Source organism: Oncorhynchus masou, chromosome 9, assembly GCF_036934945.1.
Source record: "Oncorhynchus masou masou isolate Uvic2021 chromosome 9, UVic_Omas_1.1, whole genome shotgun sequence".
NCBI lineage: Eukaryota > Metazoa > Chordata > Actinopteri > Salmoniformes > Salmonidae > Oncorhynchus > Oncorhynchus masou.
Genome location: NC_088220.1, coordinates 22,606,556 through 22,630,799, shown reverse-complemented (window position 1 = coordinate 22,630,799; position 24,244 = coordinate 22,606,556). Strand labels below are relative to the sequence as shown.

The window sequence follows — 24,244 nt, the reverse complement described above, 5'->3', positions numbered from 1 at the left end:
CACTTGGTCTGTGGTTGTGAGGCCGGTTGTACGTACTGACAAATTCTCTAAAAAGACATTGGAGGAATGAACATTCAATTATCTGGCAACAGATCTGGTGGACATTCCTGTGGACAGCATGCCAATTGCACGCTCCCTCAAAACTGAAACATCTGTGGCATTGTGTTGTGTGACATAACTGCACATTTTAGTGTGGCCTTTTATTGTCCCCAGCACAAGGTGCAATGATCATGTTGTTTCATCAGCTTCTTGATATGCCACACCTGTAAGGTGGCTAGATTATCTTGGCAAAGGAGAAATGCTCACTAACAGTGAATGAAACAACATTTGAGAGAAATAAACATTTTGTGAGTATGGAACATTTCTGGGATATTTTATTTTAGCTCATGAAACATATATATAACGCAACATATAAAGTATTGGTCCCATGTTTCATGAGCTAAAATAAAATATCCCAGAAATGTTCCATACTCACAAAATGTTTATTTCTCTCAAATGTTGTTTCATTCACTGTATATATATATATATATATATATATATATATATATATATATATATATATATATATATATATATGCTGTGCTAACATAATTGCAAAAGGGTTTTCTAATGATCAATAGCCTTTTATAATTATAAACTTGGATTAGCTAAAACAACGTGCCATTGAAACACAGAAGTGAAGGTTGCTGATAATGGGCCTCTGTACGCCTATGCAGATATTACATTTAAAAAATCTGCCGTTTCCAGCTACAATAGTCATTTACAACATTAACAATATCTACACTGTATTTCTGATCAACTTGATGTTATTTTAATGGACAATGTTTTTACAAATTTATTTCAATAACAAGGACATTTCTAAGTGACTTTTGAACAGTAGTGTACATCTTCTGCAGAAGATAAGTTGATTAGAGTTAACTGCACCTCAGATTGCAGCCCAAATAAATGCTTCACAGAGTTCAAGTAACAGACACATCTCAACATCAACTGTTCAGAGGAGACTGCGTGAATCAGGCCTTCATGGTCGAATTGCTGCTGCTGCAAAAAAAAAAAAAACACTACTAAAGGACACCAATAAGAAGAACAGACTTGCTTGGGCCAAGAAACAATAGCAATAGACATTAGACCAATGGAAATCTGTCCTTTGGTGATTTATGTGATTTATTTAGAATTCAAGGCAGACTTAACCAGCATGGCTTCCACAACATTCTGCATCGACACGCCATCCCATCTGGTTTGCGCTTAGTGGGACTATCATTTGTTTGTCAACAGGACAATGACCCAAAACACACCTGCAGGCTGTGTAAGAGCTATTTGACCAAGGAGAGCGATGGAGTGCTGCCTCAGATGACCTGGCCTCCACATTCACCCAACTTCAACCCAGTTGAGATGGTTTGGGATGAGTTGGACTGCAGAGTGAAGGAAAAGTAGCCAACAAGTGCTCAGCATATGTGGGACCTCCTTCAAGACTGTTGGAAAATCATTCCTCATGAAGCTGGTTGAGAGAATGCCAAGAGTGTGCAAAGCTGTCATCAAGGCAAAGGGTGGCTACTTTGAAGAATCTAAAATATATTTTGATTTGGTTAACACTTTTTTTGGTCACTACATGATTCCATACGTGTTATTTCATAGTTCTGATGTCTTCACTACAATGTAGAAAAGAGCAAAAAAATAAAGAAAAACCCTTGAATGAGTAGGTGTGTCCAAACTTTTGACTGGTACTGTATATATAAACAATAATCAACTAGTGTCTCTGCTTGGAAACACAGTATGATCTATGGTGCTAATTCTGCGGAGGCTCCTCAGAGGAGGAAGGGGAGGACCATCCTCCTCAGTGAATTTCATAAAAATTGTAAAGCATTAAAAAAGTTGTACTTTTTAGAAAGAACTTTACTAAATATATTCACATCACCAAATAATTTCTTAAAACACAGTTTTGCAATTAATGTATACAGAGGCCTCAACAGCATTAGAGGACAGCTTGTTTCCATCCCACGCTTGGTACATTGACTTCAATACAAAAACTAGGAAGCTCTTGGTTCTCACCCCCTTCCATACTTACACAGTAATTAAGACAATTTCCAGAGGACGTGCTCCAACCTATCAGAGCTCTTGCAGCATGAACTGACATGTTGTCCATCCAATCAAAGGATCTGAGAATGAATCTAGTACTGAAAGCATAAGCTACAGCAAGCTAGCATTGCCGTGCATAAAATGTGGTGAGTGGTTGACTCAAAGAGAGAGAAAAACAATTGAACAGTTTTTACCAAATATTTTCTTCAAAAATGAAGAAACAAGAGAGAGATTTATTTTTTGAAACTTTCAGTTTAATTTAGCTAGCTAGTTTAGCCTACTTGAAACAACCGGCTCAAACAGAGGGATGCTATGTTAGCTATATGGTTATGACTATCCAGCACAAGACTGGAACTCTTTAAGTCAAGGTAAATGTTTGGTTTTATTAATTTATTTCCACTGGGGCCCACCGGTGTAACGGCTATACTGCCGAATCTGTTGAAAAACGTTTATTTAACGGAAGCAAACTGTTGAACTAATGACTACACCCTAGATCAGCTCGATGCAGGTAAGAGTGTGCAAGGTGGTCTGTCACCGCAACATTTTCTCTCAAACTGTGTGCAGCTACATTGTAAAATGTCATTCATAGGCTAGGTTGCAACAACCTCGTGATGGGTATAGGGAAAATTTGAGTATCACGTAGTAGCCTAAACCTATCGATGTTACATTGAACTGGGTGAATGGAATATGAATGGCAGTCATCCAATATGCTGTAATAGAAATTAGGCCATGCTCATTAAGAAAAAAGAATCCCCCGTCATCTTAAACAGTTCTGTTCGCCGTATATAAAGTGTAAAAGATTATATTATCTGTCAAAAATGTGCAGTATCACATCCACATATTATTCAGCTTTTCAAATGGATATATATTTTCATATGTATTTGTACATCAATGAGGACAGACGAAAGCTGATAATTCTTTCCATATTTCGTTTAGGTTATCTGTGACATTGAATACACTGCTCAAAGTTAAGTTGTTGATCCCTTACCTCTAGCCTCACTTGATGACAGAATAAATATCACTGTACACACAGCCAGACATCCATCCTTAGAGAACATTTTCAGCAACTGCGGTTTAATTCGGTTCTGAAAGAAAATGGGCAAAATATAGAATTCAATGACAAACGTACGTAAGAACCCTGATTGGGTTAACCCAATTACGTTGAAATTACATCTCTATATTGACATAATTGAATGTACAGACAATTTCAGTGAAGAGAGCACAGTGGGCACACTCACATGTTGGGTCTCCTCTGCCAGCCAGATGCTTTCCACTGAACTGATGTAAACAATTCGTTCACTGTCAAATCAGAAGTAATAATCCAATCTATTATACAATCAGTTATATCGGTATAACTATCCTCCACGTTTGAAATTACTTAATTCATATATATCAATGACTACCTGCCCAAGTAGTACCTGATAAAAAGGGGTTAAAAAAACGCCACTCCTCTCAAAAAGCAAAAGTTCCGTTTTGAGGCGCACTGCTCTCTTCATTCCTGGTGTGCCCTTCTGAATCCCTTTCGCCATGAGGAACACACTAGTTTTTCCAGGAACAGCTGTGGCATACCATTGGCCAATCCTGGATCGGCTCGAGCGCTGCTCCTCACCTGCGCCCCCATCGGGTTGGTGCATTTAATTACTTTGCACAATGTGGCATCATCCCTCGAAACCGTAAAGATTGTAAAACATTATTCACTGCCATTTTCAAATCAACCATCCAATTAAGACAGCCAGCAAAGTATTATCGGCACTCAAAAGGCCCGGGTTGCCAAACATTCTCCCAAAATATGACCTTTAAACATTTACTAGTCTGCAGAGCCACCAACGAATTTATAGTACATGAGTTTATTTGGGGTAATCACAATTTGAGTCAAGTCTGTTGTGCAATTGTATTTTTAATAAACAAAGTTAAAACAATCAGTTATGGATTTATGACATGACTCATTTAAGGATAATTTTATTTTACACCATTTGAAAATCAATTGCATGCAGTTAACCCACAATTGAGGTCATACAATCATTTCATTGTGGTACATTTGTTCAGAAACACTGACATGTCCAGATTATGCAATGCTCCACTCCCCAGGATAGAACAGTAGGGGTCATATGAACTAGTGCAGGTCAGCTTTTGTTCACCCGCAATTACTAATAAACCCTGACTGGGGATTTATATTCAACTGCACCCGACCAAAACACCAAATAATCTCAGCCTGTCTGATTTGCTCAAGAATTAGGCATGATTGTGTTTAATAAATAATTCAACCCAGGCATAAAATATTTCATCACCCTAAATATGCCAACCCCAAAGATATAACCACAGGGATTGCCCATTGATCCACATCACCGAACCCTGCCAGTGGTGGTCAAGCCAAGTGGTCTGGCGTTGTCAATCACCTACAGCAGGGGTGTCAAAGTCAAATGGACGGAGGGCCAAATAAAAAATTTAGCTACAAGCCGAGGGCCGGACTGTTCGAATGTTCATTGAAAATTTTTTAAATGACGCATATAGTCTAGTGAACCTAATTGAACCTACTGAAAACCTAACAAATATATTCCAATATGATCAGATAAATAAAGCAATATTTTCTTATGGCTCTGTCAGTAATCTTTAATTTTCAACAGACACAAAAGACAAATTTCCTTTATATAAAAATCCCCATAACATGAACATTAAATGAAAGAAACCGGTATTCAAGGCACCATCAGTAGCCTATATTTTCTATTTTAGCAAAAGTGGGCTAAATTTACTTCAAAGAAAAAAACAATAATAGCAATTTTCTATCATCCACTCAACTGAAATATTTTTAAAATATAATTGGATTGAAATACAATAAAATAAAGTGCAAAAATCTATTAATCAAAAACAACACTTTGTTTAAGGAGAAGTAACATGCAGTGAAAACAAATATTAAACTTTAACTTTTAAACTTGAACTGAGTAAAAACTCTAAATATGTGATTGCACAGTAATGTTCACTTGTTTGAGGTTGAGGGTGATACTTGGTGGTGTCCCATCTTTTCCACAAGTTCATCAATGTTCGGGGTAAGGCTCTGAGCTGAGGAAATCCTCAGAATTGAGTGGAGGTGTTCAGCAGTAAGTCGACTTCTGTGTGATGTTTTGTTCAGGTTCATCAAAGAAAAAGTTGTTCACACAGGTATGTGCTGCCAAACATAGACAACGTTTGAGCAGCCTGGATGCGCAGCTGGGGCATTGTGTCGGGGAGGAAACGGGCGAACTCCGCAGCACCCACTGCCGCATATTTTGCCCTCAGTGCATCATTGCATTGGAGGTCAATCAACTCCATTTGGAGGTTTGGTGGTGAGCTTTCCACGTCAACAGCAAATGGGTTACCGAGCAGTTCCAACCTGCTTTTTTGTGCTTCAAAGTCAGCAAATCGGCGTCGAAAGTCAGCGGCAAGCATACCTATTTTATCAGCCAACTGTGCGCTCGGGAACGCACTGGTAGAGAGCTTCTCTTTCATGGTCTGGCAGCTGGGAAAGTGGCTCAAATTTTCTTTCCGCATCTGCGTCTCCCACAGAGTCAGTTTGGTTTTAAATGCCTTCACTGTACTGTACATATCAGAGATGACATGATCCCGACCCTGCAGCTGCAAGTTCATTGCATTCAGATGACTCGTAATGTCACACAGAAAAGCCATTTCACACAGAAACATTTCGTCTCGGAGTTGTGTTGTGTCTTTCCCTTTGCTGTCCAAGAACAGACAAATCTCCTCACGAAGCTCGAAACATCTTTGAAGCACCTTTCCCTGGCTTAGCCATCGCACCTCTGTGTGATAAGGCAAATCACCATGCTCCGTTTCTAACTCCGTCAGAAATGCCTTGAACTGGCGGTGATTCAAACCTTTGGCTCTGATAAAGTTAACTGTGCGCGTGATGATGCTCATTACATGCTCCATTTTCAAGGCTTTACCGCACAACGCTTCCTGGTGTATGATACAATGATAAGCTGTCAGCTCACCTGTCGCGTTTTCCTCTTGCATCTTTTCCCGTATCTTCGCCACCAGTCCGCTCCTGTGTCCACACATCGCAGGTGCTCCGTCGGTTGTCAAACCCACGAGTTTTTCCCAAGGCAGCTCCATCTCATTTACACATCTTGACACCTCTTCATACAAATCATGCCCCGTAGTTGTGCCATGCATAAGACGTAAAGCCAAAAACTCCTCTGTCACGCTTAGGCTGGAGTCCACTCCGCGGATGAAAATTGACAACTGGGCAATGTCAGAAATGTCGGTGCTCTCATCCACAGCCAAGGAATATGCAATGAAATCTTTTCCCTTTTTCACAAGCTGCTCTTTTAGATTGATGGACAACTGGTCTACTCTCTCGGCAATGGTGTTTCTGCTCAGACTCACATTTAAAAAGAGTTGCCTTTTTCTGGGCAAACTTCGTCACAAACTTTAATCATGCAGTTTTTGATGAAATCCCCTCCGTAAATGGCCGGGCTGATTTAGCGATCTCTTCTGCCAAAATAAAACTGGCCTTGACAGCAGCCTGGCCTTGTGACTGGCCATCCATATTCTTGTTTTTGTCCGCGTGTTTCGTTTCATAATGTCGTCTCAGATTATACTCTTTCAGTACCGCCACACTTTCTCCACACAGAAGACACACAGGTTTTCCAGCTACCTCCGTGAACATATACTCCGACTCCCACCTTGTTTGAAACCCCGGTTCTCAGTGTCCACCTTCCGTTTTGCCATTTTTGATGGGTATCTGAAAGTTAATTTTACTGTGATGCTGACGACTGCTGTGCCAATAAATATTGAAATGAAGCAGCCTACTGCTCGGTGCGTCACCGTTGCATTGTGGGAAATGTAGTATTGGTGCGTGTAAAAGATCTGCGGGCTGCCGGCTTGCTGCGGTCTGCGGGCCGGTTCTAATAATAAATCAAGATCATCCCAGGGGCCGTAAAAAACCTTCTCGCGGGCCGGATGTGGCCCGCGGGCCTTGACTCTGACATATGTGACCTACAGGATGCAGCAGTCTTGAACCCCATTCAAATCCAGACAGGAAAAAACCTGTGGAGGTACACAAATAAGACACATTAGAATACACACATTACAAATGTCTCGGGTCTTCGTCAGATGATTGTAGATGGAAACAACTTTAAACTGTGCCAAAGTCCAGTGTTATTCTCACAAGGAAAAGAGATCACCAAAGGAGACATAATCATGACACAGGCTGAGTACAAGCTTATGTCCAAAACTAAATCACTCCAGATATTCTAGGTACATTATCTTTAATCAAGCTGTCAATCCTGTCCAAGCAAGTCAATGCTGTTTTATTTTACCTTTAACTAGGCAAGTCAGTAAACAAATTCTTATTTTGAATGACGTTCTAGGAACATGGGTTTAACTGCCTTGTTCAGGGGCAGAACGACAGATTTACCTTGTCAGCTCAGGGATTCAATCTGGCAACCTTACGGTTACAAGTCCAACGCTTTAATCACTAGGCTACCTGCCACCCCTTTATCTGTCAAAGATGAAGGAAAATATTAACAATATGTACACCGAATGTAGACGTGAGTTATTCAGGAAAGTAGTGTGCTCAGGGTTCCGAAGGTTCTTCACGAGACAATAAGTAGGTGATAATGTCATCATCACTGCACAGTACATGTCTTTCAGCTACAGAACCTGACCCATCCTCACCTTGAAATCATAGCTGGCAAGTTGTCCTGAAATGCAAAGAAATCTAATTAGTTATAATAAATACTACGCCCATAGTAACAGCCATTAGAAAATGTGCTCAGCATTAACTAGTCTTCACCAACACTAAGAAAGCTGGGTTAAAGCTATAAAGCTCACAGCGACAGATTAGTTTCAACATATTACAAGTAAAATTGTCTCAGGTCTTCTAGTCAGATTGTCATAGATTGAGACTATTTCAAACTGTGCCAAAGTCCTGGGTTATTCTCCCAAGGAAAAGAGATCACCAACGAGGAAGTAGCCTCTGCCATGATTTTGAGTACAGCTTGGGTCCAAAAGACAATCCACTTGTTATAGGTACATTACCTTTAAATCAAGCCATCGAATTCTGTCGAAGTAACTCAATGCTTTGTCTGGAAGATGAAGGAAACAGATATGAACAATACAGATGAAAGTTGACTGACAGCCAGGAAAGAACTGTGCTCTGGGTTCTTCACAAGTGAGTAAAGTTATCAATGCAGTACATGTGTGATGTTAAGCTACAATCATTTTAACCCATCCATAGCTTGAATGGAGCTGTGGCATCCCACTAAAGTGTAAGTCTGCCTGATAAGTAAAATAAAGTCCTTATAAAATACTGTACACAGTAACAGCCACTGCAAACTGTGCTCAGCATTGACAAGTCTTCAACAGTAAGGCTGGGTTAAAGCTATGAAGCTCCCATCAGTGCACTACCATTTCGGTTCAGAAATCCCCCATTTGTAGCAACTCAATCAATCCAGCCCAAGCATCTCCATTATTCCTGAGGAAAAGAGAAAGCTTATGAGCAAAGTATACATAAAACAGGCAGTCATTCAAGAAGAGTTGGGCTCAGGGTTCCAAAGGTTCTTCACTAGACATCAAGTGATAGGTGATAAATGTCATCACAGCACGTATTTTAGTATAATTGATCCAGCCTCACCTTCACTGGCGTTGTAAAGTAATATTTCGTAGTCAGTTTTCCCTGAAACACCAAAACAATTGCGTTAGGAATGATCAAAGTCCTTACAGCACAAACACAATGTAGCGGCCATAACAGCCATTACAAACGTGCTTAGAATTGAAAAGTCATCACCAGCAGTAAGAAAGCTGGGTTAAAGCTATAATGCTTGCATCAATGCACAGCATGTTTATGGAAGTACCGTTTGGGTTGGAGAATCACTTCAGGTGTTTAGAGTGCATTACCTTGCATCGACTCCAAATAAGCCACCAAAACAGCCTAAGCATCTCCAGTCTCATCTACATTATTCCTGAGGAGGAAAGGAGAAAGCCTATGAGCAACATATACAAGACAGTAAGAGTCATTCAGGAAGTTGTGCTCAAGGTTCCGAAGGTTCTTCACTTGACATCAAGTAGGTGAGACATGTCATCACTGCACAGTACATGTCTTAGTAAAATAATGCCCGTCACCTTGAATAGTTGAAGGATTCCGTAGTTGGCAAGTAATCCTGAAATGCAAAGATATTGAATTAGTTATAATAAATACTGTACACAGTAACAGCCATTACAAAAATGTGTTCAGAGTTAACTCGTCTTCACCAACAGTAAGAAAGCTGGGTTAAAGCTATAAAGCTCTCATCAGCACACATTAAGTTATGACAGTACCATTTGGGTTCAGAAATCAACATGTTCAAAGGTCATTACCTTGCACTTGGTCTGGCGTGGAGTTTAGAGAGTCACCTGCAGGATGCGTAAGTCGATATACCCCCATTCAAGTCCAGACAGGAACAATCCTGTTGAGGTACACAAACCAATCTCATTACACAGCACCACATTAGTTTAGTTTCAACATATTACAAGTAAAAGTGTCTCAGGTCTTCTAGTCAGATTGTTGTAGATGGAGACTACTTCAAACTGTGCCAAAGTCCTGGGTTATTCTCCCAAGGAAAAGAGATCACCAACGAGGAAGTAGCCTCTGCCATGATTATGAGTACAGCTTGGGTCCAAAAGACAATCCAAATGGTATAAGTAGATTACCTTTAAATAAAGCCATCAAATCCCGTCAAAGCAATCCAATGCTTTGTCTAGAAGATGAAGGAAAACATTAATATATACACAGAATGTAGACATGAGGTATTCAGGAACGAAGTGTGCTCAGGGTTCCGAAGGTTCTTCACTAGACAATAAGTAGGTGATAACTGTCATCATCACTGCACAGTACATGTCTTTCAGCTATAATTCTGATCCATCCTCACCTTCAATGGAGTTGTTAAGTAATATTTCAGTTAGGCTCCCCTGAAACAAAATAATTTAGTTAGGAATGATCAAAGTCCTTACAGCACAAACACAATGTAGCGGCCACAACAGCCATTAATAACATGCTCAGAATTGAAAAGTCGTCACCGCCAGTAAGAAAGCTGGGTTAAAGCTATAATGCTCGCATCACTGCACATTAAAGTACTTGTTCATGGTGTTCCGCTACAACTACTGAGACGTCCTCACCTTCAAAACATTGTATAGAGTTGAAGAGACTTCAATTGAGAGATTAAGGTTTTCCTGAAATGCAAAGAATGTTTAGACATTGCGCTATAAGCCATATAAATATAAGCAAGTAATATGTAAACAAGCATAGAGAATTGTGCTGTGTCAAAGGTTCGTCACCATACACAAGAATGTGTTAAATCACTGCACAGAACATACCCATTTACAATATTCTTATTCTCACCTTCAATAGTTGGAATTCATTCAGCAGGATTTCCTGAAATAATAAATGAGTATAATATAAATTCACTAGTAACTACAGATGTGGCTGTATTAAATAAAAATATTTGTTAGCCCTTCTACTAGGGTTGCCCCAGTATGGGTGCAGCCCACTCAGAGGGGCACAGCTCCGCACCAACTGCCACTAAAACAGTGTCTGCTGGAGCAAGTTACATTAGCTGAGCCTCTCTCTCCCAGCAGTGTAACACTAAATCAGGCATGGGGCTGGCCTGTACAGCTGACTACTACTGGGTCACGAACTAGCCAATCGTGATTTTATAAGTCTAGAATGTTAGGATGTGGGAAACAGTTCCCTTGAAGGGGATCAAGTTATTCCCACTTGCAGGCCTTCCATATATACTAACATGTCTAGGTAAAAAACATCACTTCTGACAAAGCACTACCACAGGGTAGCCTAGTGGTTAGAGCGTTGGACTAGTAACCGGAAGGTTGCAAGTTCAAATCCCTGAGCTGACAAGGTAAACATCTGTCGTTCTGCCCCTGAACAGGCAGTTAGGCCTAGGAACAGTGGGTTCTCTCTCTTTGTTTCTTCATTTTTGAAGAAAATAAGAATTTGTTCTTAACTGACTTGCCTAGTTAAATAAAGGTAAAATAAACTATGAAACAAATGGAAGCGAATGACTTTTAGCCAACTTGGCCGACATTTTGCGTGGCACCACGTGTCATCTCGGTCTTGCATGTGAAACTTGCCAATTATTTAGGTAACGTTAGCCTTACCAACTTGCCTCTCAAACAGTCAATAGTAAAATGGCAGCCATTGAAACTAGTAACTACCTGAATAAGGTAACGTTAATCGTATATTTAAGTTAGTTAACAAATTTAGCGTTTCGCCAGCAGTTTGTTTAATTAACATTCCTACCTTGCCCCTGCAAGTTACACACAATTGTGTTATTTAGCTAACGTTAGCTACAACGTTATCATTAATAACTGGATTTTCATTCAAACTGTTCTAAAAGCAGGAAAAGCTTACCAGACGACAAATTAACACGACTCTACTTCATTGTCATGTCAGACAAAAAAAAGGACTAGATTCTAGCCCCTTGCAAATTTATAGTCCTGTTGGCACCATAGACTACAGTTCCGCTGTGAATTGTGGGATAGGTCTATACCTCCAAGAAAGACACGTTGGCGCTGTGACCTTATGCCGCGTTCAAAACTACTGGGAATTTAGGAATATCTGACTTCAATGTATTCACTGAAGGGAGGGGGGGTTCCGAATGTGAGAAATCGATTGTAACAGTCATCCAACTCGGGATCTCGGGCCTCCTAGAGCTCCGACTATCCGACCTGAAGATCACTGGCATCTATTTTTCCAAGTTCCTAGTTGTTTTGAACGCGGTAATGCCCGAGTTGGATGACCATTCAACATTTTTCCGATTTCCCAGATGTTTTGAACACACTGAAGTCGGAGATTTACAAGTTCCCAGTTGTCTTGAACGCGGCAATAAACTGCCCGCTTTCCCGGCGAGTCGGAGTGGGAGGACCACACGTCATCGCGTGACGCCGTTTACTACGATATTATTTATTTTTTAAACGTAACCTTTATTTAACTAGGCAAGTCAGTTCAGAGCAAATTCTTATTTACACCGGCCAAACCCGGACCAATTGTACGCCGCCTTATGGGCTAACAAATAATCACGACCGGTTGTGATATAGCCTGGATATGATTGTTATATCAATATTCATAAATATTTGCGCATTAAAGCGTTTCCACCGACAATTCTCGCATAAGGAAATTTACCTCCACATAAAGATGCCACATTATCGAGTGTATTTTGTCGACATTTGTAAAGTGGAAACATTTTTTATCCGACATCTTATTCGCATAAAAAGGGTGGATGGAAACCTGGTTAATGGCTGTGACAAATACATTTGGCTTGACTCCACATCATCTGCCTCAGTACCAGCAAAAGTACAATGAATGTATTGCCAATTTCTCATATCCAAAACCACTGTTGAAATGTAGAATTTTATTAGGAAAGTTAGCAACAGTAATTGAGAACCCAAATATCAAATCAATCTACAATTTGACAATAAATCCACCTCATACCAGACTGGTTATTTTCTCCTTTTCACAGACTACTGCTGCCAATTATATCTGTCAGATAGGCAGCAGCTCAAACATCATACAATAGTTATGGCAAAACAAAATCTATTTGTATGCATGGTAGCTTCTAATTATTCTCTCAGCTTATACCCATGACAAAGTCAAGAAAAATGAGTGCTCTTCTGTACTGAATGGAATAACAAATAAAGATTCAAAAGAATAGAAATAAAACCCTGCAGCTGTTATGTCGTATTATACATCTTTAACCACACACACACACACTACTCATATCACTGTACATATGCCAACTGTTTTCATAGAGCAGATAAACTGGATGGAGCTAGAGAAAAGCCAAGCTTCTTCTATTGCATTTCCACTGTTGTCTAGACCAGCAGAGCTACATGGAAAAATGAAACCCAAAATGGCGTCACAGTCAGACTAACACAATTGCTATAAACAGTTCACTACTTCACAACAGATGCAAATAAGTTGTCTTAAAATGGACAGGATATATAGTCTATCACAATTAAATTACAAAGGGGTGGAGGAACATACACTGAGTATAGTTACATGCACACACTAATGAGATTATTCTGGATAATCAGATTAATATAATAGTTCAATTTAAACATTTACAAGCTTTGCAAGAAGAACGATTTCCCTAATAATCACGTTTACATGGACACATGAAATCAGGCTACCCGATGGCACTCTGAAAAATGCAGAAAATCGGCAATCAAAATATTCTACCACATATATGATTCCGAAGACGCATACATTCAGTTGTTTCCCAACTCTCACTTCGCCGACAACAAAATGTTTACATGTCCTGGTGTTTTAATCAGCGTATGCTTACTTTGATTTTGACCGTGCGCCGATTATGATAAGCAGAGTAAAGTGTTTACATGACTATTGCATAATCTGCCTACTGCCATAATCTGTTTAATATCAAATTATTACTGTGCATGTAAATGTACTCAATGACATATACAGTATACTTTTTACTGCAAAAACACAGCATGTGAGAATGACTAGAATACAATAGCTGCCACTCAGGACAACAGGTCTACAATCCCAAGCCCATCAGTCCATGTCTCCAGACAAACACAAGTGCAAAGGTTTCACTGCTGGCCTTCCTTCTTCTCTCCAGTTCCACCTTCTGACGATGACGATCCAGAGCCGCCGTTGCTACCTTCCCTCTCTGATGCCATCTGAGACCAAATGGAGAACAGCTGGTTAATAAATATAACAGCGATATATCAATTGACCCATTGTGAAAGAATGTTGGGCTCTTAATTGACAAGCTAAGCAACCAATCCAGGCTTCTTCCAGGCTGGCCACAATCCTTTACAAATGCAAGTGAACAAAAAACAACAACTGTGGCTCAGTCGGTAGAGCTCAGTCGGTAGAGCATGGCGCTTGCAACGCCAAGCGTCGTGGGTTCGATTCCCGCTGGGGCCACCCATATGTAAAAGTAGTGGCCCCAGCCGACTTGTAAGTCGCTTTGGACAAAAGCGTCTGCTAAATGGGATATATTATTATTATATTAACTACTGGACAATGTTGGGGTGCTGAAATAAGTACCTTCTTATAAGCCATTTCGAAGAGTTTGAGTGATGCCTGCTGAAGGGTAGTGGCAGCCTGTTTGATGTTTTCGCCAGTCTCTTCATCCTTCCGTGACAGCAAGTCTCTCACTTTGGCAATCTCTTCCTTCAGTTTGTTGCACTGAAAGATGGGGAACAAACTCAAATACTAGGACTACTGGAATTTCCTGATATTTGGGATTGTTTGGGATGTTTCAGAGGCATAGTTATGTACATTGCTGTTCAGTGTCCTAGGATTTTTAAAGCTTTTTACAAAAACCCAATGTATTATTATAATAAAATGTCCCACATACCTCATCAGCAGGGAGCTGATCCTTGAACTCCTCCATCTTGGATTCAGTGTCATGGACGATGCCCTCGGCCTGGTTAACAGCCTCAACACGGTCCTAGGCAAAAACAAACAGGACACCAAGGATTAGTGTCAGCATTCAGTCACACCTTACTCAAAACACAGCCCAACTCCAGCTGAGGACGTAACTGATAAAAGTTCAAAACGGACAGCTGATAAGAGAATGTCAAACCTACCTTTCGCCTCCGGTCCTCCTCTGCGTACTTCTCTGCGTTCTTAACCATGTTTTCAATGTCGTCCTTGCTGAGGCCACCAGAGGACTGGATAACAACTGGAGAAGTGAAGGAGAAGCAGTGTAAAGTAAAAATACATTACTGAAATCCTACTTTTATTTATCAGTTATTTTACCAGGTAAGTTGACTGAGAACACGTTCTCATTTACAGCAACGACCTGGGGAATAGTTACAGGGGAGAGGAAGGGGATGAATAAGCCAATTGTAAACTGGGGATTATTTGGTGACCGTGATGGTTTGAGGGCCAGATTGGGAGTTTAGCCAGGACACCGGGGTTAACACCCCTACTCTTACGATAAATGCCATGGCATCTTTAATGACCTCAGAGAGTCAGGACACCCGTTTAACGTCCCATCCGAAAGACGGCACCCTACACAGAAAGCATGCATTTCAAGGGCAGGTTGTTTGATGATCTTACTCTGCTGTTCGCGGCCTGTGCCCTTGTCTTTGGCAGAGACGTGGACGATTCCATTGGCGTCAATGTCGAAGCAGACCTCGATCTGGGGTACTCCACGTGGGGCAGGGGGGATTCCAACCTGCATGAACGAAACATCAGTAAGACATTGTTTACATCAGATACACCAGAAAATTTAAAGTTATCCCATTTAAATTGAGTTAGTATGAATCAGGTAGGACACTTACCAGAGTGAACTGTCCCAGGATCTTGTTGTCTGCTGCCATCTCCCTCTCCCCTTGGCACACCTTGATCTCCACCTGGGACTGACCATCAGCTGCTGTTGAGAACACCTGAACGAGGAGGAATGCATCAGTACCACTGATGAGGTAAGACAATGAAGTATATACAATTAATTTAGGTTTCACCAGCCAGAACAAATTTGGATTTTTGTCCCGCACCTGGCCCTTCTTGGTGGGAATGGTTGTGTTCCTGTTGATGAGTTTGGTGAACACCCCTCCGAGGGTCTCGATACCGAGAGACAGTGGTGTGACATCCAGAAGGAGCACATCAGTAACATCTCCAGCCAGAACACCTCCCTGGATGGCAGCTCCTATGGCCACAGCCTCATCTGGGTTGACTGACTTGCTGGGAGCACGGCCAAACAGGTCTTGGACTGTCTGCTGGACCTGAGAGGAGACCGTAGAATGGAGGGTCAGAGAGGGGCAAAGCATGATGAGGTGGGATAGAAACTGGGAGATCTGCTCACCTTGGGCATACGGGACATGCCACCGACCAGAAGCACCTCTCCGATGTCCCCCTTGGAGACCTCAGCGTCCTGCATGGCCTTCTGGCAGGGGGCCACTGTCCTGCGGATCAGGTCAGACACAATGCCCTCAAACTGGGAGCGGGTCAACTTCATGTTCAAGTGCTTGGGGCCAGAGGCATCCATGGTCAGGTAGGGCAGATTGATGTCGGTCTGTGGGAGAAAAAGTCTCCGTAAAATGTTTTACATCAAGATTGAGAGGGAGGTAACATATACAGGTTTTACATATGGCATCATCCATACTTGAACTATCTTACATTTGGGATGATGGACAGCCTAGCTCAGAGGAGTGATGCAGTGGAATATGATGTTTGTTCTACTAGAGCTGCCCCCGTGTGAGGGTACAGCTAGGGGTTACAGATCTTACAACACAAACCATGAGGGTTAAGGGACTGTATAAAATACAAGCAAGTCATTTCTATTGACCAAGATCTTGTTCATTCTCATCATTAGCTTGGCAATGAAATACATGTCTGCTGTGGAATGAAACTCACCTGCAGGGATGATGACAGTTCACATTTGGCTTTCTCGGCTGCCTCCCTTACTCTCTGCAGAGCCATGCTGTCTTTGGTCAGGTCAACTCCAGACTGGAAGGAGAAACCAAAGGTTTGATAAAAATGGCTGGCTTGAATGTGGCAGATGTACTTGGTCAGATAAAGGTATCACATAGTTCCTTATCCAGGATACTTCCTCCTCACCTCCCTCTTGAACTCCTTCACAATGTGGGCCAGTAGGTGCTGGTCAAAGTCCTCTCCACCCAAAAAGGTGTCTCCGTTTGTGGACTTCACCTCAAACACGCCCTTCTGGATCTCAAGGACAGAGATGTCAAAGGTGCCACCTCCCAGGTCATAGACGGCAATGCTGCAAGTCAGGGACAGGTGTGAAACATGAGCTAAAAGCATGGATAAAAATAAGGTCACGGTCATTGCTTAGGTGTCGTAGAAGTTTTCCAGCAGTTTGTAGGATTGTTATACTTACATTCTGTCCTGAGTCTTGTCCAGACCGTAGGCCAGAGCAGCAGCAGTGGGCTCATTGATGACTCGCAGCACATTCAGCCCAGCAATCTGGCCAGCATCCTTTGTGGCCTGTAAACAAAATGACCTACTCATTACACAGCGTTTTTCATTAGTGCCGGCTGTCGGCTATTCAGCCATTTAGACTCATTTTCAGCCTGCTCCATTTTCCACTTCATATTATTTAGGCTACTTTTAATTTAAAGTTTCAATTCGTTAGTCCGTCGGGCCCCCTCCCGCTAGAATGAACATATGCATCTTCTAGCGATCTATTGATAGGGCAGGTGCCCGTCAGTCACAAAGCGAACGATGGCAGGGAAACACAGCAGAGAGGAAGAGGCGAAGCGAGAAGTTTCACTCTTGCCAAAATAAGCCAACTGCGTTTCTATGGGCTTATTTTGGACCTAAGCTTGTCGCCTACCTTCCTGCCTTTGGGACAACGGCTTGTTACAGCGGAGACATGAGCATATTGTCATTAAATACAGATGTGGTTGCATTTAGGTCCAAATATGATGGGCCTTTGGTCTGATGAGTCCAAATGTGAGATCTTTGGTTCCAACCACCGTGTCTTTCTGCGCCACAGAGTTGGTGAACGGATGATCTCTGCATGTGTGGCTCCCAGCATGAATCATGGAGGAGGTGGTGTGATGGTGCTTTCCTGGTGATTTATTTAGAATTCAAGGCACACTTAACCAGCATGGCTACCACAGCATTCTGCAGCAATACGCCATGCCATCTGGTTTGTGCTTAGTGGGACTATCATTTGTTTTTCAACAGGACAATGACCCAACACACTTAAGGCTGGGTAAGGGCTATTTGACCAAGGAGAGTGATGGAGTGCTGCATCAGTTGACCTGGCCTCCACAATCACCCAACCTCAACCCAGTTGAGATGGTTTGGGATGAGTTGGACTGCAGAGTGAAGGAAAAGCAGCCAAGAAGTGCTCAGCGTATGTGGGAACTCATTCAAGACTGTTGGAAAAGTATTCGTCATGAAGCTGCTTGAGACATTGTAAGCAAAGCAAAGCTGTCAAGGCAAAGGGTGGCAACTTTGAAGAATCTCAAATATATTTGGATTTGTTTAACACCTTTTTGGTTACTACACGATTTCATGTGTGCTATTTCATAGTTTTGACATCTTCACTATTATTCTACCATGTAGAAAATCGTACAAATAAAGTAAAACCCTTGAATGAGTAGGTGTGTCAACTTTTGACTGGGTCTGTATATAGTGTTTAATATGTATTTTATATTGTATTATACATGGCGCATTTGGAAGAGACCTAGGTCTCAATAGGTCTTTCCTGTCAAAATAGGTTATTTTTTAATTTAAGACATTTTAGTAATTGAAATTGTAAAGTCATGTCTTTCTACACAGTATCACAAGAAATGTTTCTAATCTGGGAGTTAAAGATCCTTTTTCAGAGTTGATCCGATTGGTCAAAAGTAGAGGCTGACTGATTATGATTTTTCAACACAGACACCGATTATTGGAGGACAGAAAAAAGCCGATACCAATTAATCGGCCAATTTTTATATATATTTGTAATAATGACAATTACAACAATACTGAATGAAAACTTATTTTAACTTAATATAATACATCAATAAAATCAATTTAGTGTCAAAAAATTAATGAAACATGTTCAATTTGGTTTAAATAATGCAAAAACAGTGTTGGAGAAGAAAGTAAAAGTGCAATATGTGCCATGTAAAAAAACTAACGTTTAAGTTCCTTTCTCAGAATATGAGAAAGCTGGTGGTTCCTTTTAACTTGAGTCTTCAATATTCCCAGTTAAGAAGTTTTAGGTTGTAGGTTGTAGGAATTCTAAGACTATTTCTCTCTATACCATTTGTATTTCATATACCTTTGACTATTGGATGTTCTTATAGGCACTATAGTATTGCCAGCCTAATCTCGGGAGCTTGAAGTCATAAACAGCGCTGTGCTTGAAGCATTACGAAAAGCTGCTGGCAAACGGAGGAAAGTGCGGTTTGAATGAATGCTTACGAGCCTGCTGCTGCCTACAACCGCTCAGTCAGACTGCTCTATCAAATCAGACTTAATTATAATAAACAAACAAATACAAGCCGTAGGTCATTAATATGGTCAAATCCGGTCCAGTCTCCTCGTGGATTGCAATATAATCGGCATCCAAAAATGCAGATGACCTATTTAAGAAAACTTGAAATCGACCATTCCAATTAATCGGTTGACCTCTTAAAAAAAGAAGCCCAATTTGTAAAGAAAAAATCTGAATTGGGCTGCCTGTGTAAATGCAGCCAGACACAAATACACTAATCAATGTTGAGGCTTGATAGAGCACCATTCTGTGAGTCAATGGCAAAGGCATAGCTAGTGACAAAGTGACTTTCGGTCACCAGTGTTTGCCAGTAATGAATGATTCAGCAGACAAAGTTGAAGAAATAAAGTAAGGCTGATACCTGTCTCTGGGAGTCATTGAAGTAGGCTGGCACGGTGACCACTGCATTCTTCACATTGTGACCCATGTAGTTCTCTAAAACCAGGACAATGTTACAATGAGTGCATGCTTTTTTTTAGCACACAGACAGGGGTAGTTGGTAACAGAGAATTGGCATGCTAGTTCCCCCTACGGGGGCAATGAACACTAATTGATAGGTAGATTACCTGCTGTCTCCTTCATCTTCATCAGCACGAAGGCACCAGCCTGGCTGGGGGAGTAGAGCTTTCCATGGGCCTCGACCCAGGCATCACCATTGGAAGCACGGACAATCTTGTAGGGCACGTTCTTCCTGTGAAGCCACAAAGAGAAACCTGTCATGAATTTATCTACACCTCAAAATCATTTCCAACTAATGCCTTACAATGGCTAGTAAGGTATATAAGAGATATATAGTAAAACACTCACAGGTCCTTCTGAACCTCTGCATCGTCGTAACGACGACCAATGAGACGCTTGGTGGCATAGAGGGTGTTGTTAGGGTTGGTGACTGCCTGTCTTTTGGCTGGCATGCCAACAAGTCTCTCGCCATCAGCTGTGAAGGCGACCACTGAAGGTGTTGTCCTTGCTCCCTCTGCATTCTCTAGTACCTGTCACAACAAACTAGTCAGTAACAGTCTAGAAAAACAACTATCAAAAGATGATTTCAAAGACGTTCTCTTCATCACACAGGTCAAACATTCGTAATTAAATCCCTGATGAAATGATAACCTGTGCTTCTACATCTGCATTGCTTGCTCTTTAGGGTTTTAGGTTGGGTTTCTGTATTAGCACGGGGTTTCTGTATTAGCACGTATAAGGGCTTTATAAATGTGATAACATGCCAGAGGGTGACAACACTGCCATCTCAAAACATAAACTGACCTTTGCTTGTTTGCCCTCCATAACCGCCACACAGGAGTTTGTTGTACCCAGATCAATCCCAATCACGGATCCTTTGATTGCCTCTGATCTGGAAAACAAAGTAAATCAAGGTAAGCACAAATGGTCAGAGATGTTCTTGGATGCTATATTGATATTAGTTTACACATTAGTTTACTTGGGAAACTTCAGGAAAGAATACTCACGAATAGTCACATCTGGCCACAGACCTGAGAGCATCTTGCTGAAATCCATTCCAGCAAGCCTATGGGGAAAATATTGGTTAGCTACCATATCATGACTACTTATTAGTGAAATCTGTCCTTAACCCTTTTCAACCAATAAATGAAAACAAACTGGTATATTTTTAAATTAACACAGGGCATGGATGCACAATAATCCTAATGTGGAATAAAACATTGTCTATGAATGTACTTGTATTTATTAAGGAACCCCATTAGCAGCTGCCGTGTCTTCCTGGGGTCCAGCAACATGAAGGCAGTTAAGAATTAAATAGCTACACAGCTTGTCTAAAATTATGTTTGGTTATGACATTTGAACATCATACCCTGGGACACCACAGTGATGGTCACAGGTGTTATTTTCACGATTAATGACGCCCCCCTTTATAACAAGACCTGCACCACTTGCAATTCAATCACTTCAAGCGGGTAACGTTAACTAGCAAGCCATTACTTGTCCCTTAGTAAGCTCCCACTATGGTCGCTAAAGTACATTACTTAGTATGTCTATTCAGAAGAACAACACATGATATAGTTAAAGAAAACATCCTGGCTAACCCCGGCTTGGCGAAAAGTTAGCAAGCTGGCTACTGTAAGTTAGTCACGCCTTGCCAAGCTAACATTAACTGGCTAGCTCTTCTTCTTGATGGGAGCCTTCCATTATGATAGTCAGAGAATAAGTTAGCTAACAGTTAGTTTTCCGACATGACTATTGTTAAAACTTCTTCAACATTGGTGGGTCCCCTGCGGGACGGTTGAGCTAACGGAGGCTAATGCGATTAGCATGTAGTTGTAAGTAACAAGAACATTTCCCAGGACTTTAAACATATCTGATATTGGCAGAAAGATTAATCTAACTGCACTGTCCCATTTACAGTAGAAATTACAGTGAAAGAATGCCATGCTATTGTTCGAGGAAAGTGCACAGTTTTGAAAATGAAAAGTTATTGATAAATAAATTAGGCACATTTGGGCAGTCTTGATACAACATCTTTAACAAAAAATGCAATGATTTATTGGATCAGTCTTAAACGTTCTAAATTTCACCTGGGCTGGAATAATACATTATGGCCTTTCTTTTGCATTTCAAAGATGATGGTACAAGAAAAACATTTGGTTTGTTCTTTGTATTATCTTTTACCAGATATGTGTTAAATTAGCCTACATTCCTTTCACATTTCCACAAGCGTCAGTGTTTCCATTCAAATGGTACCAAGAATATGCATGTCCTTGCTACAGGCAGTTAGATTTGGGTATGGGTATGTCATTTTAGGCAAAAATTGAAAAAAAGGGGCTAATCCTTAAGAGGTTTAATTTATCTAGTATTTTTTCGGGATGGCAGCTTTATCCATCATATGGTACTCAGCTAGTAGCAAACGATGTTAACTAGCTACTTTAGCTGCGACATTTAACGTTAGCTAACGTTGTTAGCTCGAACTAGCCATTACTACTTGAATAGTTATCCTTCATGTCCAATTACACCTCTTGGAAACATTTAAACTAACATTTTGTCAATTGTGGCTGATTTACCTTCTTTATCAAGGAGGACACACTTCTTGAGCAGTTTGGAGAGGGGAGAGACCTTGAAGCTGTTCTTGCAACACTCAACATTTTGACAATTCTGAGTTTAAAATGGAGCCCCAATGAAAACCCAAGTTGTTGACTTTATATTGAATTTAAATGAACCCCGCTCTCTGTATATCTTATTTATCACGAAATATACAATTCCCAAACGAGGACTGTCTTTCTCCTGTCAGACCCGGTATGGTAGCACGACTGCTCTTCATTCAGCAACACAGAAACTACGATCTCGAATTATCCAACACATGGGTCGCTCTATGCATTGTGAAACTGACCCTTTTTAGTAGCCCAAAGATTGCCTGAGTCAAATTATTTATTTTGAAATAAAAATACTTTCCCCATGTATTATATTTAATTATCACAGACGAGATACTCACAGAACACCAGGAATGTATGTTTAGTGTGCAGTATGATTATTTTATATGATACATTCTGCTAAAACATAATCATGATCATGACGCGGCCATCACACACCATGGGGTTTATGAAGGTCATTTTGAAAAAGGGGTGAACTTTTTCACGAGAATTACATCAGTAATACCGGTGTCTGGTCTGATGAAACATCACCACATTTGGATAAAGTAACTACATTTTTAACGTTAATGAAAGTGCATGACCATATCAAGGGATCAGCCGACATTTTGTATTTCTGCATATTATTAATCTGTTTGACTCTATTGGACTTTACCTTACACTCTCATGTGTGTCACCCTTTACAACACAGCTCATCATCAACATGCATTAATGAAGAGCTGGCTATTATTTACACCCTCTCTGATGTGGGCACAACTGGCAACAAAAAACTCAACGGACACCAGAGATGTTAAACCCTTACAAGAAAGCGTCATTGGACATTTTTCAGTAGTTCAACTTTTACACCACAAGATGATGCACACGTCATGCGGTGTTCTTCTTCTTGTTTGTATTGGCGAATCGCACCCATTTGACAGGTGCATACACCGCCACCTACTGCATTGGTCAAATCAAATTTTATTGGTCACGTTCACAAATTTAGCAGACGTTATTGTGGGTGTAGCGAAATGCTTGTGTTCCTTGCTCCAACAGTGAAGTAGTATCTAATAGTTCACAACAATACACACTAATCTGAAAGTAAAATAATGTAATTTTAAAAAATATAAATATTAGGTCGAGCAATGTCGGAGTGGCATAGAAAACAGTATATACACATGAAATGAGTAAAGCATTATGTAAACATTATTTAAACATTTATGTAAGTTTGAAGTTCTTGCACTTTGTGATATGAAAAGGGGCAAAAGGACAGGGAAAATGGAAGAAAAAATTGCCACACCAACCCTTTACCTAAAAAACACTGCACCTTTCAGCAGTATCCAAGTGTTCCATAGTCTCACAGGCATGTTGGTTGCCCCTGTAGAACATCAGAGAAAAGGGTGGAACCTGCACACTGACTGCTATAAATCAGACAAAACTTTGTAATCACAAATAGCATGCGATGAGACCTGTGAGACCAAATGAAGTTGTCCCGAACCACAGATCTAGGATCACACTCCCATCGCCTACCCCCATTCTTAACCTTAGCCCCAAAGTGGATAAAAAAATCTCTCGCCCAGTATCGGTGGTTTAGTTTAGAGGTACATACCACCCTATTCTAGGGAGCTAGGGAAGTGACCAATGTGTCTTGTGTGGACACGCTTCCTGAAGAGTTGGTGTTATGTAGGCTAACTACAGTTGAAGTCGGAAGGTTACATACACCTTAGCCAAACACATTTAAACTCAGTTTTTCACAATTCCTGACATTTAATCCTAGTAAAAATTCCCTGTCTTAGGTCAGTTAGGATCACCACTTTATTTAAGGAATGTGAAATGTCAGAATAATAGTAGAGTGAATTATTTATTTCAGCTTTTATTTATTTCATCACATTCCCAGTGGGTCAGAAGTTTACATACACTCAATTAGTATTTAGTAGCATTGCCTTTAAATTGTTTAACTTGGGTCAAATGTTTTGGGTAGCCTTCCACAAGCTTACCACAATAAGTTGGGTGAATTCTGGCCAATTCCGCCTGATAGAGGTGGTGTAACTGAGTCAGGTTTGTAGGCCTCCATATTCGCACACACTTTTTCAGTTCTGCCCACAA

General features: G+C 40.8%; 2 protein-coding genes, 1 long non-coding RNA gene and 1 other non-coding gene across 6 annotated transcripts in view; all 4 read right to left on the bottom strand.

The window, feature by feature from the left end:
* Positions 1 to 3,579, bottom strand: part of LOC135545688 (fibroblast growth factor receptor-like 1) — a 52,871-nt gene extending 49,292 nt beyond the window's left edge. The window contains exons 1-3 of one of the 3 annotated variants that reach the window (XM_064973481.1): positions 3,477 to 3,579; positions 3,312 to 3,372; positions 3,062 to 3,158 (exon numbers count right to left, since the gene is read on the bottom strand). In XM_064973481.1, coding sequence (XP_064829553.1) covers positions 3,062 to 3,131 — 70 coding nt within the window. In that variant the 5' untranslated portion in view covers positions 3,132 to 3,158; positions 3,312 to 3,372; positions 3,477 to 3,579. The other 2 variants (XM_064973480.1, XM_064973482.1) reach the window with 2 other exon arrangements.
* Positions 3,580 to 6,609: 3,030 nt separating this feature from the next.
* On the bottom strand, positions 6,610 to 11,564 carry LOC135545687 (uncharacterized). The gene is made up of 14 exons (XR_010456487.1): positions 11,468 to 11,564; positions 10,442 to 10,474; positions 10,219 to 10,272; positions 9,972 to 10,011; positions 9,754 to 9,800; positions 9,421 to 9,509; positions 9,187 to 9,224; positions 8,962 to 9,026; positions 8,699 to 8,740; positions 8,473 to 8,539; positions 8,104 to 8,150; positions 7,741 to 7,766; positions 7,481 to 7,564; positions 6,610 to 7,110 (listed from the first exon to the last, which is right to left on the bottom strand). It is a non-coding gene; the product is annotated as an uncharacterized LOC135545687 (long non-coding RNA).
* On the bottom strand, positions 10,544 to 10,729 carry LOC135546755 (small nucleolar RNA SNORA74). Its single transcript, XR_010456617.1, has one exon. It is a non-coding gene; the product is annotated as a small nucleolar RNA SNORA74 (small nucleolar RNA).
* Positions 11,565 to 12,447: 883 nt separating the features above from the next.
* On the bottom strand, positions 12,448 to 22,384 carry LOC135545686 (stress-70 protein, mitochondrial-like). The gene is made up of 17 exons (XM_064973479.1): positions 22,079 to 22,384; positions 20,513 to 20,571; positions 20,310 to 20,397; positions 19,854 to 20,035; positions 19,613 to 19,737; positions 19,408 to 19,481; positions 16,929 to 17,035; positions 16,649 to 16,811; positions 16,445 to 16,537; positions 15,894 to 16,103; positions 15,586 to 15,813; positions 15,373 to 15,477; positions 15,149 to 15,266; positions 14,674 to 14,768; positions 14,442 to 14,534; positions 14,129 to 14,269; positions 12,448 to 13,755 (listed from the first exon to the last, which is right to left on the bottom strand). The coding sequence occupies exons 1-17, from the start codon at positions 22,157 to 22,159 to the stop codon at positions 13,666 to 13,668; spliced, it is 2,052 nt and encodes a 683-aa protein (XP_064829551.1). The 5' UTR covers positions 22,160 to 22,384; the 3' UTR covers positions 12,448 to 13,665.
* Positions 22,385 to 24,244: the final 1,860 nt, after the last annotated feature.